Source organism: Nannobrachium achirus, assembly GCF_963921795.1.
Source record: "Nannobrachium achirus genome assembly, chromosome: 4".
Taxonomy (NCBI): Eukaryota; Metazoa; Chordata; class Actinopteri; order Myctophiformes; family Myctophidae; genus Nannobrachium; species Nannobrachium achirus.
Window position 1 is genome coordinate 70549691 of NC_137813.1, and position 15647 is coordinate 70565337.

The 15647-nt window shown below is 41.9% G+C and overlaps 1 protein-coding gene across 3 annotated transcripts in view; it reads right to left on the reverse strand.

The window, feature by feature from the left end:
• Positions 1–15647, reverse strand: part of cog1 (component of oligomeric golgi complex 1) — a 60650-nt gene that overhangs the window by 4478 nt on the left and 40525 nt on the right. For all 3 annotated transcript variants that reach the window (XM_080724319.1, XM_080724318.1, XM_080724320.1), the window contains exons 10-16: positions 13598–13767; positions 12534–12680; positions 9912–10073; positions 6797–6921; positions 5791–5899; positions 4733–4845; positions 2979–3063 (exon numbers count right to left, since the gene is read on the reverse strand). In XM_080724319.1, coding sequence (XP_080580445.1) covers positions 2979–3063; positions 4733–4845; positions 5791–5899; positions 6797–6921; positions 9912–10073; positions 12534–12680; positions 13598–13767 — 911 coding nt within the window. The remainder of the gene's footprint in view (positions 1–2978; positions 3064–4732; positions 4846–5790; positions 5900–6796; positions 6922–9911; positions 10074–12533; positions 12681–13597; positions 13768–15647) is intronic.

Genomic DNA, 15647 nt, shown 5'->3' on the forward strand with positions numbered 1-15647 from the left:
TATCAGAATATAGAGCTTTAACCTTTCAACAACCTTTTTGTTTTAGCCAAAACATATGACTTTCAGCACCTTTAAGAAAGGACAGGTGGGAACAACATGGGAGGCTAGTCTGAATAAAGCCTTCATATTATTCTCAGGTCTTGTGATTATCAAAAGTATTGCACAATGCAGCAGTAATATGGTACCATCACACTGCAAACGTGCAGGTAAGCTACTGCACTCTCATCAATAACACCATCACCTATGCAGAAGAATAAGAATGCACTCAACATGTAGCATGTTGAATTTGGCTCAAGACAGAATAAACTGTGGGAAGCCTTTACCAAGCAAAGTGATTCTGGGTATTTAACCATTTAATCAGGCTGGATGGTTAAATATCATGTATTATATGGATGTACAGTAAAATACACAATTATCAGCATCCTTGATATAGATCGATCGATACATATCTACCTATCCATACACTTGTAGGGGTTGTGCATAATTGTGAAACCTACTTTCTTGAGAAGATATTTGTAATTGCAGTAATGTTCTTGAGGTTGATTTCAGATTGTTTAACTTAGGCATCCATTCATCTTCCATCCCCTCATAGACAAGACCTTCTTTTGCCACGCTACTCCTCCCACAATACAGCTAAAATATATGTTATATACTGTAGTTTAATTCATATAATTTTATTTGTGAATTATTTTCTCTGTTGATTTTTATTAGTCTGGTCCTAATAGTCCTATAGTCTGGTTGCCTTAACTAAATGTATTCCATCCATCCATCTTCCAGGGCCTCCTCGATAAACACTTTTTTTTCTTCTTTTTTTTTGCAGCGCTACTCCTTAGGGATGGGACGATAAGAGATATTATCGTTTATCGTGATAAAAAACACTCACGATAATCATATCGTGGAGATTTAATTTATCGTGATATCGTCCTCCATCATGCACTGGGATCAATTCACCTGTTATTGGCAGAGCTGCAAATCTGGTACCATTTAAACCCTCTATTGGTAAAACATAATTATAAATTATATACATACTTGATACAGCCTTTTTTTCCCCACTCTCTACCAAATCTCAAAAAACAGCCGATCTACAAGCTCACAACGTGTCGCGTTTGCGACACGTTGAGCTTGTAGATCGGCTATTTTTTGGCAAAATAGATTTTGGGGATATTTTGATTATCGCGATAATATCGTAAATCGCGATTTGTTTGGTCACAATAATCGTGATATGACATTTTCATATCGTCCCATCCCTACTACTCCTCCCACAGTTTTTGCAGGCACGCACTTGGGCATTAATGGGCAATATGTCAATTAAAATTTTAACTTTTCCCACATATGGAGATGACTGACATCATAATATACACAGTATGTCTGACATCACCGACCACCTGAAACTGACATTTATTTATTTAGGGGCATTCCAAGATGTGGGCTTAATATTGATGACATCATGGATCTCCATATATGGGCATAAAAGGGACAAGGACGGAATGTTAGCACTACTCGAACAGGGACAAAGACTGACAGATACAGAGATATCTGCAAGTGTGACTCGCGTGTGAATCTTTCTAGTTATTATTACTTAAGCACTTGTTTAAGAATGTAGCCCAATCAGGGACCAGCATCTCTGGAAAAGTCATCATTAACAGGCAATGAGGGACCAGTATTCATGGTGAGGCCAGTGGTGATGTCATTGGCATTGGCATATATCATAATATATCTTTTTTTTTTGTTTGTTTTTGAGTAGCCTACTTGTGCGTAAGGCGCTAGTTTGCACCTCGACAGAGTGCATTTCTAGTTACTACTACCACTACTACTACTAACGTCTTCATCAAGGGTGCCATTAATTGTGGAGGTGACTGTGACATGTATACCAAGAAGGGTCAATTATATTGAAAACAAGCTACATATTGAGTGCAACACTGTTCTATTGAATGCACTAATCACATTATACATGAGCATCTACAATTAACACTACAGGGATGTACACACATTATAAGAACTACACACCCACACACACACAAACACCAGGTCCACTGCAGTGACAGCAGTGGGCCAGCAACTTGCCTGAGACTCCCACACTCAATAATGCTGGCAAAGGCAGAGGATTTAACAAAACAATGTTTACCCAAAAGAATGACACACAACAACACAAATACAAAGAAATGTCTCGTCACTGTCGGGCAGAAACCTTGTATTTTTATAAATTAATATTCTACTCCATCACACATTAAAATAGCAGATCTGCAAGCTCACAACATGCAGCATCGTGACATGTAGTGAGATCTGCTATTTTAAAAAGTTAAACAAATTATAATAATAACAAAGGAACTGTTACGGACATACATGGTTTCCACCGGACAGCAACTACATAAATGTCATATATAGCAGTAATAAGACGACGCAGCTTTTCAAGCCAACACCTCGTTGGAACTTGTTAGAAAAGGGCTTGACATTAAGGCTTGTCCTGTTGTCCAGGACAAGTAATAAATCCTTCCGGACAAGTTAATTAAAAATGTACTTGTCCGTTGGACAAGTGGCTCTTGGTTTCACTTTTTCTGTGACGCTGAGGGTGGAGGGAGCAAGGGGGGTCATTACAGTCATTTTGTTATTTCAATGTCTGACAACTATGCATGCATTTAAAAAATAAATGACTGTGAAATGTCTCACTTTTATCCGGAGAAGTGACTTTTGTGCCCAGACAATTGAAAGGGAATTGGACTCATCCAAAAGTGCCACAAAATGTTAATGTCAAGCCCATGGAAACTCATCCACGTTATATCCGAGTCTTTTTGTGACATGTAAAATGTTCACTTGACAACAGTTTTACTTGACAAAAATGACAAATGGATGTAAAAAAACTAATGGCTACAAAAACTGCCTGGTGTTTTTCAAGAGTAAGCCCCAAAGGCTGCTTTATATTCAGCTGAACACTAGTGACACTGGAAATGTTTTCATCTCCCAGTGGTGCTGTGTCTTACCAGTGGACGTGTGGTGGTGGTGGCGGACCTGATGACTGACTTGGCCTTGCGTGCGTTGGTCATGCTCAGAGGCAGCAAGCCGAACCTGGAAAAGACATAACACATTAATGGCTGCAAATCTGCATTATTGATGGTCACAAAACAAAATTGCAGAGCACTATGATCAGCAATGTTAATGAAACAGTAAACACAGCAGTAACAGGAAAAGATGAGTACCTAAGTACAGTATCTCACGAAATATTTAATTATATCTCTTCATGGGACAACACTGAAGAAATGACACTTTGATCCAATGTAAAGTAATCAGTGTACAGCTTGGATAACTGTGATTTTTTTATTGTCCCGTCAAAATAACTCGACATACAGCCATTAATGCCTAAACCACTGGTTTAAAAGAGAATAAAATGTCCAAATAGGGCCCTAGTGTCAATATTCTGTGTAGCCACCACTACTTTCCAGCACTGCCATAACCCTCTTGGGCATGGAGTTCACCAGAGCTTTACAGGTTGCCACTGGAACCCTCTTCCAGCTGGTGGATGTTAGTGCTCAGTTCCACTCAGAACAGGCCTTGCCATGGTCGACCAAAGCAGTTGAGCGCACGTGCTCTGGGTCATATCCAGAGGTCTTTGGAAAATAGACGTGTGTGCGCTGCCAGCATTGCTGCAGAGGTTGAAGGGGTGGGGGGTCAGCCTGTGCTCAGACCACACGTCGCACATTGCATCAAATTGGTCTGCATGGTTGTCGTCCCATCTCCGTGATATCGTCATGGAGGAGTGGAAGAGGGTTCCAGTGGCAACTTGTGAAGCTCTGGTGAACTCCATGCCCAAGAAGGATTATGCTGAAAGCTAAATAAACATTAACAGTGTGGTGTATTTGAAAGGTTTGTAAATTGGTCTTTTCATTGTTTTATATTACACTGCCGTCTCCCCTACCCCAGAGTTATGCAGGGATGCATCGGGAGAAAACGGTATCCCTAAATGATGACCACCGTTGGAAGCAATGCAATGATCAGCAGGAAAATGGATTTATCTCGGAATCTATCTCCAGAATGCGTTCTTTAAAACTAGCCCTTCTCTACGGCAGGGGTTCCCAAACTTTTTTGTCTCAGGGCACCCCATAAATATTTTTTTTAATCCGAGGCACCCCTACATTATAATTTTCATTCCCAGCACCTTATACTTATAGAATATCGTCGTTGTCGGGTGGAAACCTTGTATGTCCAAAACCGTTTGTTTTGTATTTATCATCTATAAAATGTACTAAACTAGTGAAAACAGCAGATCTACAAGCACACAAGTGCTTGAAGATCGGCTGTTTTCACTAGTTTTGTGCGACAATCTTGTATGACAAAGCAGGGCTTTGCTTTACCAAAAGACGTACACATTTGAAACTTGGAGATACAAGGTTTCAGTGTCCAAATAAATTCCAAATAATATCAAATGATCTTGCGGCACCCCTGGACTGCCGTCGCGGCACCCACTTTGAAAATCCCTGCTCTACGGACCATAACAAAAGCATGGATGGCAAGACGGAAAGTTCAGGGAGCCTCAAAAATCTGATAAAAACACAGAAAAACCCTGGCAGAGATAAAATGATTGAATTAACTCGCTGGTGGAAATGGTTTTTGTCACATCTTCTCCCGTGCAACCTTTTTTACACAGCCTAAAAGCCACACAAATGAATTCTTAATCTCACACTGGATGTAAAAAGAACTACAAACATGTGGAGTTCTAGAACTACAGTTCCCTCCTCACCTGATCTGGCTGCTGGCCAGGGGCAGGATGTTGTAGGGCTCCTGGGAGGTGACGCTGCTGCTGCTCCGCGACGCAAACTGCTTCTCTGTGCCCGTCAACAGCCCCAGCAACACCTGGCAACACACACCATGACAACAGTACACTCAATACACCTACTGTAGCAACACAAAGATTGACAACAATTGGTTGAAGGCGGAGAGGTGTGATTCTACCATAGACATAAGCAGCTAGACAGTGGGGTAGTGATGGGCAATCCCATTCATTTCAGTGAACGAATCATTTCGTTCGCGGTATCGATCCGTTCGAAAGATTCGTTCACGTTCACCGTTTATAGCGCGATCGTCCCGTGAAAAAGACAATCGTGGGAGAATTTTTATTACGTCAGAAGTACAGCCCATCCTCCCGTCCTGTGTGCCAGGGGCTATTAGGGGGAGAGGGCGGGGGTGTGAACGAAAGTGTGAACGACCCATTTCAGGGATTAGAACGAATCATTCACAAGTCTCGCTAATGATTCGATTCTTATGAACGACACGTCACTACAGTGGGGCCACACACATGTGCAGAAGGTTGCCATAACTCCACTGCAAGACATACGACTGAGTTTAATACAATTACCTGAGACTATAACCTTTTGTAAACCATGATGATGATATTGTTGGTATGAATGAACACCCTCCGCCCTTTTTATTTTTATTTTTTACCACATATGCTACATGTCTAGTCTGACATTCCTGACAAACCAACCCATGTGAAAATCGTTTGACAATTCAGTGATTGATTCAATGATGATTTTAATTGTGGAGAGACCTCCTACTTCAATAGACATACTGTAATGTACTTTTTCCTATGCAAACCTCTAATAAAAGCTTCAATCAATCAATCAATCAATCAATCAATCAATCAATCGGGGCACACATGCATTGTGTTATTATATTGGTTGATGTTATAGAGATAGTACAGGTGTTATTCTATTCTATTATTCTATTGGTGGATGGCACATGGGGATGTTATTTTATTGGTGGAGGGTACAGAGGTGTGATTCCATTGGCTGACGGTACCGAAGTTCTCTGTGACAGGCGGTTGAGGTTGGCGTTTAGATGTGGAGTGAAGACGTCCAGATCGAAGGGGTCGATGTAGCTTTCAAACCAATCACAAACCTCCTGGACCCTGCAACGCACGTGCACACAGACAGACACACACACACACACACACACACACACACACACACACACACACACACACACACACACACACACACACACACACACACACACACACACACACACACACACACACACACACACACACAGAGTTAATACTAGATTCAATGGTTTGGGTTAGGGGTTGGGGGGTTTTCACCTTTGTATTTCGAGGACCCCTCCACCTTGGTATGCATTAGGCCAGTGGTCCTCAACCTTTTCAGGCCGCGACCCCCAAAATAATCATATTTTAACCAGGGACCCCCCCACCGTGATGAACACTAAGAGTTGAGGCATTACATATTTTATACCACCGTTTCTATTGTGAAAATAGCAGATCTACATGCTCACAACGCCTCGTGTTGCGAGGCGTTGTGAGCATGTAGATCTGCTATTTTCACAATTTATGCCTCTAATTTTAGACAATTTTAATTTGTGGACTATAGCACCTTACATCTATGTCATATTACAGTACATAAATATGTAAAGCTTCCACTTCCAAAATATGTTTTAGATTTTTTTGGCATGAATCAGGGCTGTTGAACACATCTGAGTGTTGGTTAACATAATATCGAACCAATGGAAAGTAGTAAAAAGTGCTTTGGAGTTTGTAGTAAAAAGTGCTAAAACCTCCTAACTCCACACTTTCTGCCAAACCAGATAACTCCACCCGATTGGCCCTCTCTCTTTTTTCATAAATATGTGCTATTGAACACCCTTTACGTCTGTGTGTTGGTTCAAATAATATTGAACCAATGAAAAGTAGTAAAAAGTCCTTAGGTCAAAACCTCCTAACTCCACTTGGGCTCATTTTCCCAAAAAATGAACATTTTGGAGTTTCGGCCCGACAGCAGAGATATGGTACCTGGGGTCTTGCTGGGAGCGGGAGGTCTTGCCATCCTCAGGTCTTGTCCCCAGCGTGGCACTGAGGTAGCGCAGGTCAAACAGCAGCTGCAAGGCTCTGTTCTGGGTCATAGGGAACTGGCCCTCCTGTCAGTGTTGGAACAGAACCACAATGGAAGAGTGTGAGGCAGGGATGGGAAGATATGAAAATTTCATATCACGATTATTGTGACAAAATAAATCGTGATTTACGATATTATTGCGATAATCAAAATCCATTATCCTGGGGCGGAACATTTGCCCAAAAATAGATCTACAAGCTCACAACGTGCCACGTTGCGACGCGTTGTGAGCTTGTAGATCGGCAATTTTTTTGGCAAAGAGATTTGGTAGAGAGTGAAAAAAATACTGTATTAAGAACGTATATTACAAGTACCTTTTACCAATTATAGAGTTTTAAATGGTACCGGATATGCAGCTCTGCAAATAAAAGGTGAATTGATCCCAGTGCATGACGGAGGACGATATAACGATAAGTTAGATCTCCACGATACGATTTTGTTTTTTATTGCGATAAACGATAATATCGCTTAAGGTCCATTCCCACTGGGCTAGATAACAGATAAAAACAATCTCTTTCTCCAGATATTTCTCCATTCAAGTGGATGGTAGTAAAAAAAATATCTGTCACAGATGTTAGTTTTATCTGTGACAGATATTTTGACCCCAATCTACACTGTAAAAGCCCCATGTTCATTTAACTCTCCAAATGGAACCAAACCCGTAGAGCCCAATTCATACAACACCAGAAAACCAACATTTGATGAGCCGGGTCCAGACTACAATATCATGTCATCCATTGGTTTGGATGGGCAGGATCAGAGCAACATTTGGGTGTTTTTGGTGCCTCCTACGTGTTCCGAGTCACTACCCGGACTAATTTGGAGATTGGTCAGACGCTCCGCATCGTTTCCTCATTCATTTAGGCCAGCTTCCAACTTAATTCTGTCAGCAGTGAAGCCAGGGAAAAGCAGCGGCAGTGTGGAAGAGACATGAGCCAAATTCCAGGAGGAACAAAAAACCTCTGAACCTATCGCTAAAACGGGGAAACCTCCATTTACCTCCGCTCCGTCACAAATTCCCCACAGCGTGTTACAGTCTGGCTTCAGGAACAAAGAAGAATGAAATTAAATCTGTTTCTTTTTTGTAACGTACCTTAGCCAAAGCGAACTGACGTCGGTTGTTCTACAGTAGTATGTGTCAACCTTTAGAATACTGTTGTTCCCATACCAATACCGCGGAAATGCTGCTAATACTGCCCAAAATGCTGGTATCGGCGAGTATGGCAGTCTTTTGCGATATCACGTAATCTATCTAATTAATCAATAATTTATCAATAGAATCAAATGGACCCGGATCCCATTTGCACACTCTCAGAGTTACAGACCTGTAAGTGTCCATTTGGAACCCCCTCAAGAAACCTAGATGGTCCCTGCCTGGACCTCACTTTGAGAACCACTGTACCTAGGTCAGTTTCAATTACACGCTGGTATCGTATCGTCCGATATGCAAGTTATGGGTATCGAAATCGTTATCGGTTTCATCTCAACTTCAGACTTAGTGGCGGAGTTACGTGGTGGCTTTTGGTGCTAAAGCACCACTAGTTTCCGGACTAGCACCGGTAGTTTTCGGGGCTAGCAAAATCGGGAGAGAGACGGTCAGACGGAGAAAAGTGTGATACCCAAGTGCAGTACTACTCCTAAACAACGGCAGTTCTCTCTCTCTCTGTTTCTCAATGTCTCTCTCTCTCTCTCTCTCTCTCTCTCTCACCCTCATCATTCTCTCTCCCATGCACGTTTGGTTGCACAAAAACACACGGGTTAAGCTACACTTTTTCCTGTTAATAATAACCTGCGTGAAATAAGCTGCATTGGGAGGTAAGCGGGAGACACTTTATTGTGAAAGTAAGACAGGAAACGATAGTTGTTGCTGGGTTGGCCCTAGTTGTCGGTTTGTTATGTTGTTAAGCTGCATTGGTTTGGAATACGAGCGCGCAGTTTAAGTTGTACATGATGAATGGACAGCCAAAACAAGTTGTATTTTCAGAACAGTTTAGCCTATACATTAATTTGCGAACGGGGGGCGCTGGGGGGAGAGAGAAGACAGCAGTCCATTTCAGCGTCATCTTGCAATGCACACTGTTAACCCATGGCCCATGGGAATTATGGAAGGCACGCAGGACAACTAACAACCCATATAAAACAAACATTATACACTCGATTGAAGTTCTTTATGAGGAGATGTTATGGAAACTGTACAAGATCACCACCAAAGCCTTTACAACTTTCCCAAAGTTGCATAACAGAGATGCATGGACGCACTATCGTGACCACTCGACCATACAGTGAGTAGTCTATAATTGATTAATTTCTGGACAGATGAATATCAACCTATGAAACATTTGCGCAGACCCCACTTTCAGACTATTTCTCATTATTCTGTACATGTGTTGTTGGCCTCGATGCAACAGAAACAACTTGTTATGAAACCATACAGTATGCGTGCAAACACACAGCCTGAGCCTGCGCGATTATTAGTCCAATATAATTAATTCCCTATGCAAGATGAAGCTGTAGGCTATTTTTATTTGTACAGCCTACTACTCCTTTACATTCAATTCGTTCAGTCCCAACTATACAACAGGACTTAAACTGTTGTTTTTGGCTATGTTTTTGCACCTGCTTGTCATCCATGCATTACAATTATTATGTCCGGTATTTTTATCAGATGTCTGATAAACTCTTTTCTTGCCTAACTCTTTTCTTGATGTCAAAAGTTGTCCGCTGAGACAAATGTTACTTAAATCATCAGTTGTTTTGCTTAACCTAAGGGGTGGGTGGGGACTGGGAGACTGCTGGTGAATAGGGCAAAATGACTGCAAAACTTAAAAAATAAATTAATAAAACTGCGGTCGCGCGTGCACGTGGAGCGGCCCCCCTGCTGCTCAGGGCTAGAACCGCACCTGTTCAGACTATTTGGTTCCATTTGTACACTCAGAGTTACTAGACCTGTAAGAGTCCATTTGGTTCCGACTAAAAACCGTTACAAAGAGAAGCAGCAGCGAGTCAGTCAGGTACCTTGTGGTGGTCTGGCTGTGTGAGGACATGGTAGTGCTGGAGAGCCCGGTCCAGGCAGGACCGCAGCAACTGGTTCAGGGTGGGCCGGGGCAGAGCGTGGCCCCCCACCCGGTTCACCTCCACACACAGCTGGAACAGCAAGGACTGCACAAACCATGACGGCTGCACGCAAACACACAGTACACACACACACACACACACACACACACACACACACACACACACTTAGAATTTAGGCATTTACACTATTATCGAGAGACTTACAAGTAGGCCTGTCACAATTATTACATACTCGTCTAATGGCAATTATTTTGTCATAATCGTTTCCATGTTGAAAGATTTTCATATATTTTCACACAATTTCAAAACTATCAATGTTCTTTTTTCAGTTTAAAGTTGTCAAATTTGTCAGTTTGATTGATTGATTGATTGATTGATTGATTGATTGAAGACTTTATTAGAAGTTTGCATAGGAAAGGGAACAGTTTCATGACGGTACAGTTCACTGGTACAAGGTCAACTAAAAGGAGATCCTAGAAAGCATTTGGCTTATGTGCAGAGGAAACCAATAAAGTATCTCATAACATTGAATGACAGACAGTAGTAACGTCAAAGCCTAGGGAAATGCAATTGTCAACGACAAAAACACAATTAAATTGTTAATCGCAATTATTTGAGTGACAATGAATCGCCACGTAAAAAGTCATGATCGTGACAGCCCTGCTCACAAGTGTGAAATCAGAATAAGTAACCATGAACAACAAACAAGGTAAATGATCACATAAGTGGAGTCTAGACTAGAGAGAACAATGCAGTGCTTCAAAGAAACTATAGGATACCAGGTAAATAATAAACATAGCATCTGTCTAGGGATGGGACAATATGAAAATTTCATATCACGATTATTGTGACAAAATAAATTGTGATTTACGATATTATCGCGATAAACAAAATCCATTATCCTGGGGCGGAACATTTGCCAAAAATATTGCAGATCTACAAGCTTACAACTTTGTAAGTAGATCGGCCATTTTTTGGCAAAGATATTTGATAGAGAGTGAAAAAAGACTGTATCAAGTATGCATATTAACTCATTGAGTGCCAATCCCGAACTAGTTCGGCTTTATTATCGTATCGCAGAGTGCCGATCCCGAACAAGTTCGGCTTTAAAAAAAAAAAAAAAAAAAATTGAAAAATTTTTTTTTGAATTTTTTTTTTTTTTTTTTTGACCCCATCAAATCTGGTGAACATGATTTCAATCGCGATTTTGCATGTTCCACCCCCATACAACCCCATCTAACATACAGGGCAGCCATGTTTGTTTACATAACATGTAAAACATAATGGCGATTATCTCAAGAATGCCTGAACGGATTTCCAATCGGATTTCTTTGTTTGAAAGCTGTGAACAAACTGCACAAATCCACTCCAATGCAATCCAGGATTGCATTGGATTTTTTAGAGCTCATTCTTCTCTGTTTTTTTCCCATGCATGAGGTGTGCAAGGTTTAATCATGGCTAAGTTGACGAAAATAAGGCTTCTAAAATGCTTGGTAGCCAATAGCTAACTTCAAGCTAACTTCATCCTCTTCCTGTACATGCACAAAGGAAAGTGTTCAGGCAAGTCATGGCTGCAGGGCTTCTGCATATACCAGCATATCTCTATGGGATTTTCTATGGCCACTGGGCGCCCTCTAGTGGTGAAAGGGGTGGCACTAAATGAGTTAAAGGTACCTTTTACCAATACCGGATATGCAGCCCAGCAAATAAAAGTTGATTTGATCCCAGTGCATGACGGAGGACGATATCACGATAAATTATATCTCCACAATACGATTATCGTGAGTGTTTTTTATCACGATAAACGATAATATTGTGTATTATCCCATCCCTACATCTGCATAAACAACATTCTGTACATTTGAGACTGGGACTCCTTTTTTCGGTTTTCTGATAAGGTCTAAGACAGGATATAACTTTGTCATCAGGCGGCTGAAACTATGGCTGAAGAGTGCCGTTCTCCTCCAAAATTCTTCTTGGTCAGGGGAATTATAACTGGGTTAGTCTGGTATAATTGTTTATTTTTGTTTGGTATAACAAATCGTTTGGTATAACGATTATATATCCATCTTCAATTCTAATTCCTATCGCAACTAGTGAGACTAAACTAAAGGGGCAGCATTGGCTCAGGGGTAGAGCAACCGCCAATAGAACACAGAGGGTTCCCAGTTCGATCCTGGGCTCCACCAGAGTAAGTGTCAAAGAGTCCTTGAGCAAGACTCTGAACACCTAGTTGCTCCCAGTGAGCAGGTTGGTGCCTTGCATGGTTTCCTCTGCCATCGGTGTATGAATGTGTGTGTGGCCGCCAGCATCAAGAAGCATGTAAGCTTTTTTTCACGGCAACACTGGGCCGTGAAGGTCGGCCGCGGTTAGGGTTTTTCATTTCCGTGTGAAAGTAAACATACTGATCGCCATTACAACATTGTGAATTTCCACAACATGGACATGATCGTGGCTTCCGGCGCTCTTCAAAATAAAGCGCAGTGAATGGCGGCACTCTATAGCCAAATAATTACAACAATAATGGCATCCCAAGTGTTAAAAATCTTTGATGGAACTGACCTGGGCAGGAAGTCTGATCTTGGACGTGACGCTGCTTCCTGACTCCGCCTCCTCCTGGATCTCCATCTCCTCCCAGTTGGTGGCCGTGGACAGGATGGAGCCTGTAGACTGGCTGTGGAGGACCGGGGACAGCGGATCTACAAGTACCTGCACCACAAAACACACACACACACAACATGATGTACTGGAGACAGCAGATCTACAAAACACGCACACAACATGATAAAATCTCAGGACTGAAACAAGATCTCAATGTATCAGACATGTAGCCTGGTGGGCCATCCCTCATACTGTGTTCACTCATTCCTCCTTCCCCAGTAAGAGGTCTGGCCTCCCGCGTATAGGCAGCGAGTATGGGACATTGGCCCCAATCATTTTCTGATCAGGGCCAATCAGTGACTGCGTTTCAACTGCTGTCCGCAAAACAAGTGAAAAGCTTCCCCTGATTGGTCCATGTGTAGACGGTGACGTAGATGCTTGCTGCAGCATTTTCAAAACAACATGGCTGCCCTCGATGCAACAAGTGTAACAGTTAACGCTGAAACAATAAAACAAGCAATAAGTGAAGTTATTTCAGAGTTGGAATCAATTACAACGATTAAAAAGGAAAGGAAAAGGAGGATGCGCTAGCGGAGTTCATCGGCCGAAAAGTTTGTTTGCCGTTCTTCCGACTGGCTGAGAGATGTTTTGCTACGCTGTTTGGTTAGAGGAGTCAAGGCAAGTACTCCCACCCACTTTTCAAGCTGCCTATAGGCCAAAGTCCAGACTTCTACTGTGGGAAGGAACGAGTGAGTGAATGGGTCATAACGCGACGCGTTGTGAGCTTGTAGACCTGCTATTTTTTGGCAAATGTTCTGCCCCAGGTTAATGGATGTTGGGGATATTTGGATTATCACGATCATATCGTAAATCGCTATTTCTTTTGGTCACAATAATCGTGATATGACATTTTCATATCGTCCCTAGGGATGTCACGATTATGAATTTTTACATGGCGATTAATTGTCACTCAAATAATTGCGATTAGACGAGTATGTAATAATTGTGCCGTTGGGGACCCTGACCTTGGACAGAGCGTGGGTCCAGATGCCGTAGGCCTCCATGCTGCAGGCTAACAGCTCCTGGTTGAGGCTGCTCCACTTGGCCTGGGCTGGGGTCACCTCTGCAACCGCTCCCCTGGCTTTACCCAGCTTCCTGCTCTGACCCGGCGTGCCTTTACCTGTGGCCTCCGTCCCTGCCAACCCAACAGGACATGGATTTTGTCATACAAATCATTGCAGTTAATGATTTTTTTTTTTTTTAAACAATATGTTTATTGTTTTTTTTGACTAATAAACGTATAGGACATGACAAGGAGTATTACATAAAAGCAATAAACAAAACAAATGCAAAAGCAAAAACAGCAAAAACACACACACACACTCAAAAATAAAATAGAATAAAAAAAATATATAGATCAGGGCAAACAACAGCGTCCACAGAGTGCATAGAGCCACAACAGATTATGTGGTATTTACATCCATTCGAAGCATTTCCGACACATCAACGTCCCTTAAGAGACGAGTAAAAGGTCCCCAAACCTCATCGTACATTTCTTCAGAATATAGGTTATCTTTTCCATAGCACAGCAACTGCTCATTTCCCTGAGCCATTGGCTCACCCGTGGTCTTTGAATGTTCTTCCATGAAAGAGCAATTGTGCGTTTTGCTTGGAGTAATGACATGTCCAAAAGAATTTGTTTTTTCCTTGGTATGACAAGAGTTTCAGGGTATAACCCCAAAATGAAGAGTTTTGGATCCAACGGTATTGCAGTTAATGATTTAATTGTGATTTGGCATTGAATGTTGGAACACATGACTGAAAATATAAATCCTTTTTGCCGTATAATTGCTTTGTAAACAATAGCGACCGGAAACGGATATGCTTTTTGGGAAGGGCGGGACAACACTTCCTGGAGTGGACCGCGGCATGCAGATCGTGCACGATCCGTGGGCCGTCGTGCACGATGGACACGCACACGTTAAAAGTTAAGAAAATTGCGGCAGACAACCCCGATAAATGGAGTTTTTAATGGCAGTAAATGAAACATGTCTAGGGAGGGGACGATAAGCGATATTATTGTTTATCGTGATAAAAAACACTCACATTAATCTTAAGCCCTTTGCACACAGGCGCGTTTAACCGCACGGATAAAACGGACAATATCATTTTTTGAAAAGAAAACAATGATTCTCTATGACTTCATGCACACCGGCTCCGAATTAGCAGTGCGACGAGTGGCTACCGCCGTGCGTTTTTTTCTCGATCGAAACCAGTTCGATTCGTGCGTCTTGTCGCATGCGGTAAAAAACCCATCACTCCTTTTATGACTCCTTTTTGGATCCGCAGCGCCGATTCCGCACAGCCTTGCACACCAAATCCAATGCGTTTTATTCATGCCGCAAACGAAAAAAACGCAACTGTCCTGTGTACAAAGGGCTTTATTGTGGAGATTTAATATATTGTGATATCGTCCTATGTCATGCACTGGGATCAATTCACCTTTTATTTGCCGAGCTGCTTATCCGGTACCACTTAAACACTCTATAATTGGTAAAAGGTACTTATATTGTACTTAACACTTAAGTTGCAATCAATTAAATCTCTTTGAAGGTCTCCATAGACTTCCATGTAATTCATAGTGCACGGATTGTGCACGCCCATGCCTAGATCATGCACCACGTGTGTGCACGCTGTTCACAGCTTTCAAACAAAAAAATCTGCTTGGAAATCCGTTCAGGCATTCATGATATAGCAGCCATTATGTTTGAATGGGTTGGTATGGGGGTTAGAAATGCAATTTCACGATCACGATCATGGCTATTACATTTCTGGATGTCCAAAAAACATTTTTGAAAAATACATTTTTTTTTCCAAAAACGGCCCAAACTCTGGAAACTCGGGGTTGGCACAGGAATGTCTTAATAGCTGATCTACAAGCTCACAACGCGTCCAACACGATGTGTTGTGAGCTTGTAGATCGGCTATGTTCCGCACCAGGATAATGGATTTTGATTATCGCGAATAGTGATATGACAATTTCATATCGTCCCATCCCTAGCCATGTCATCATAT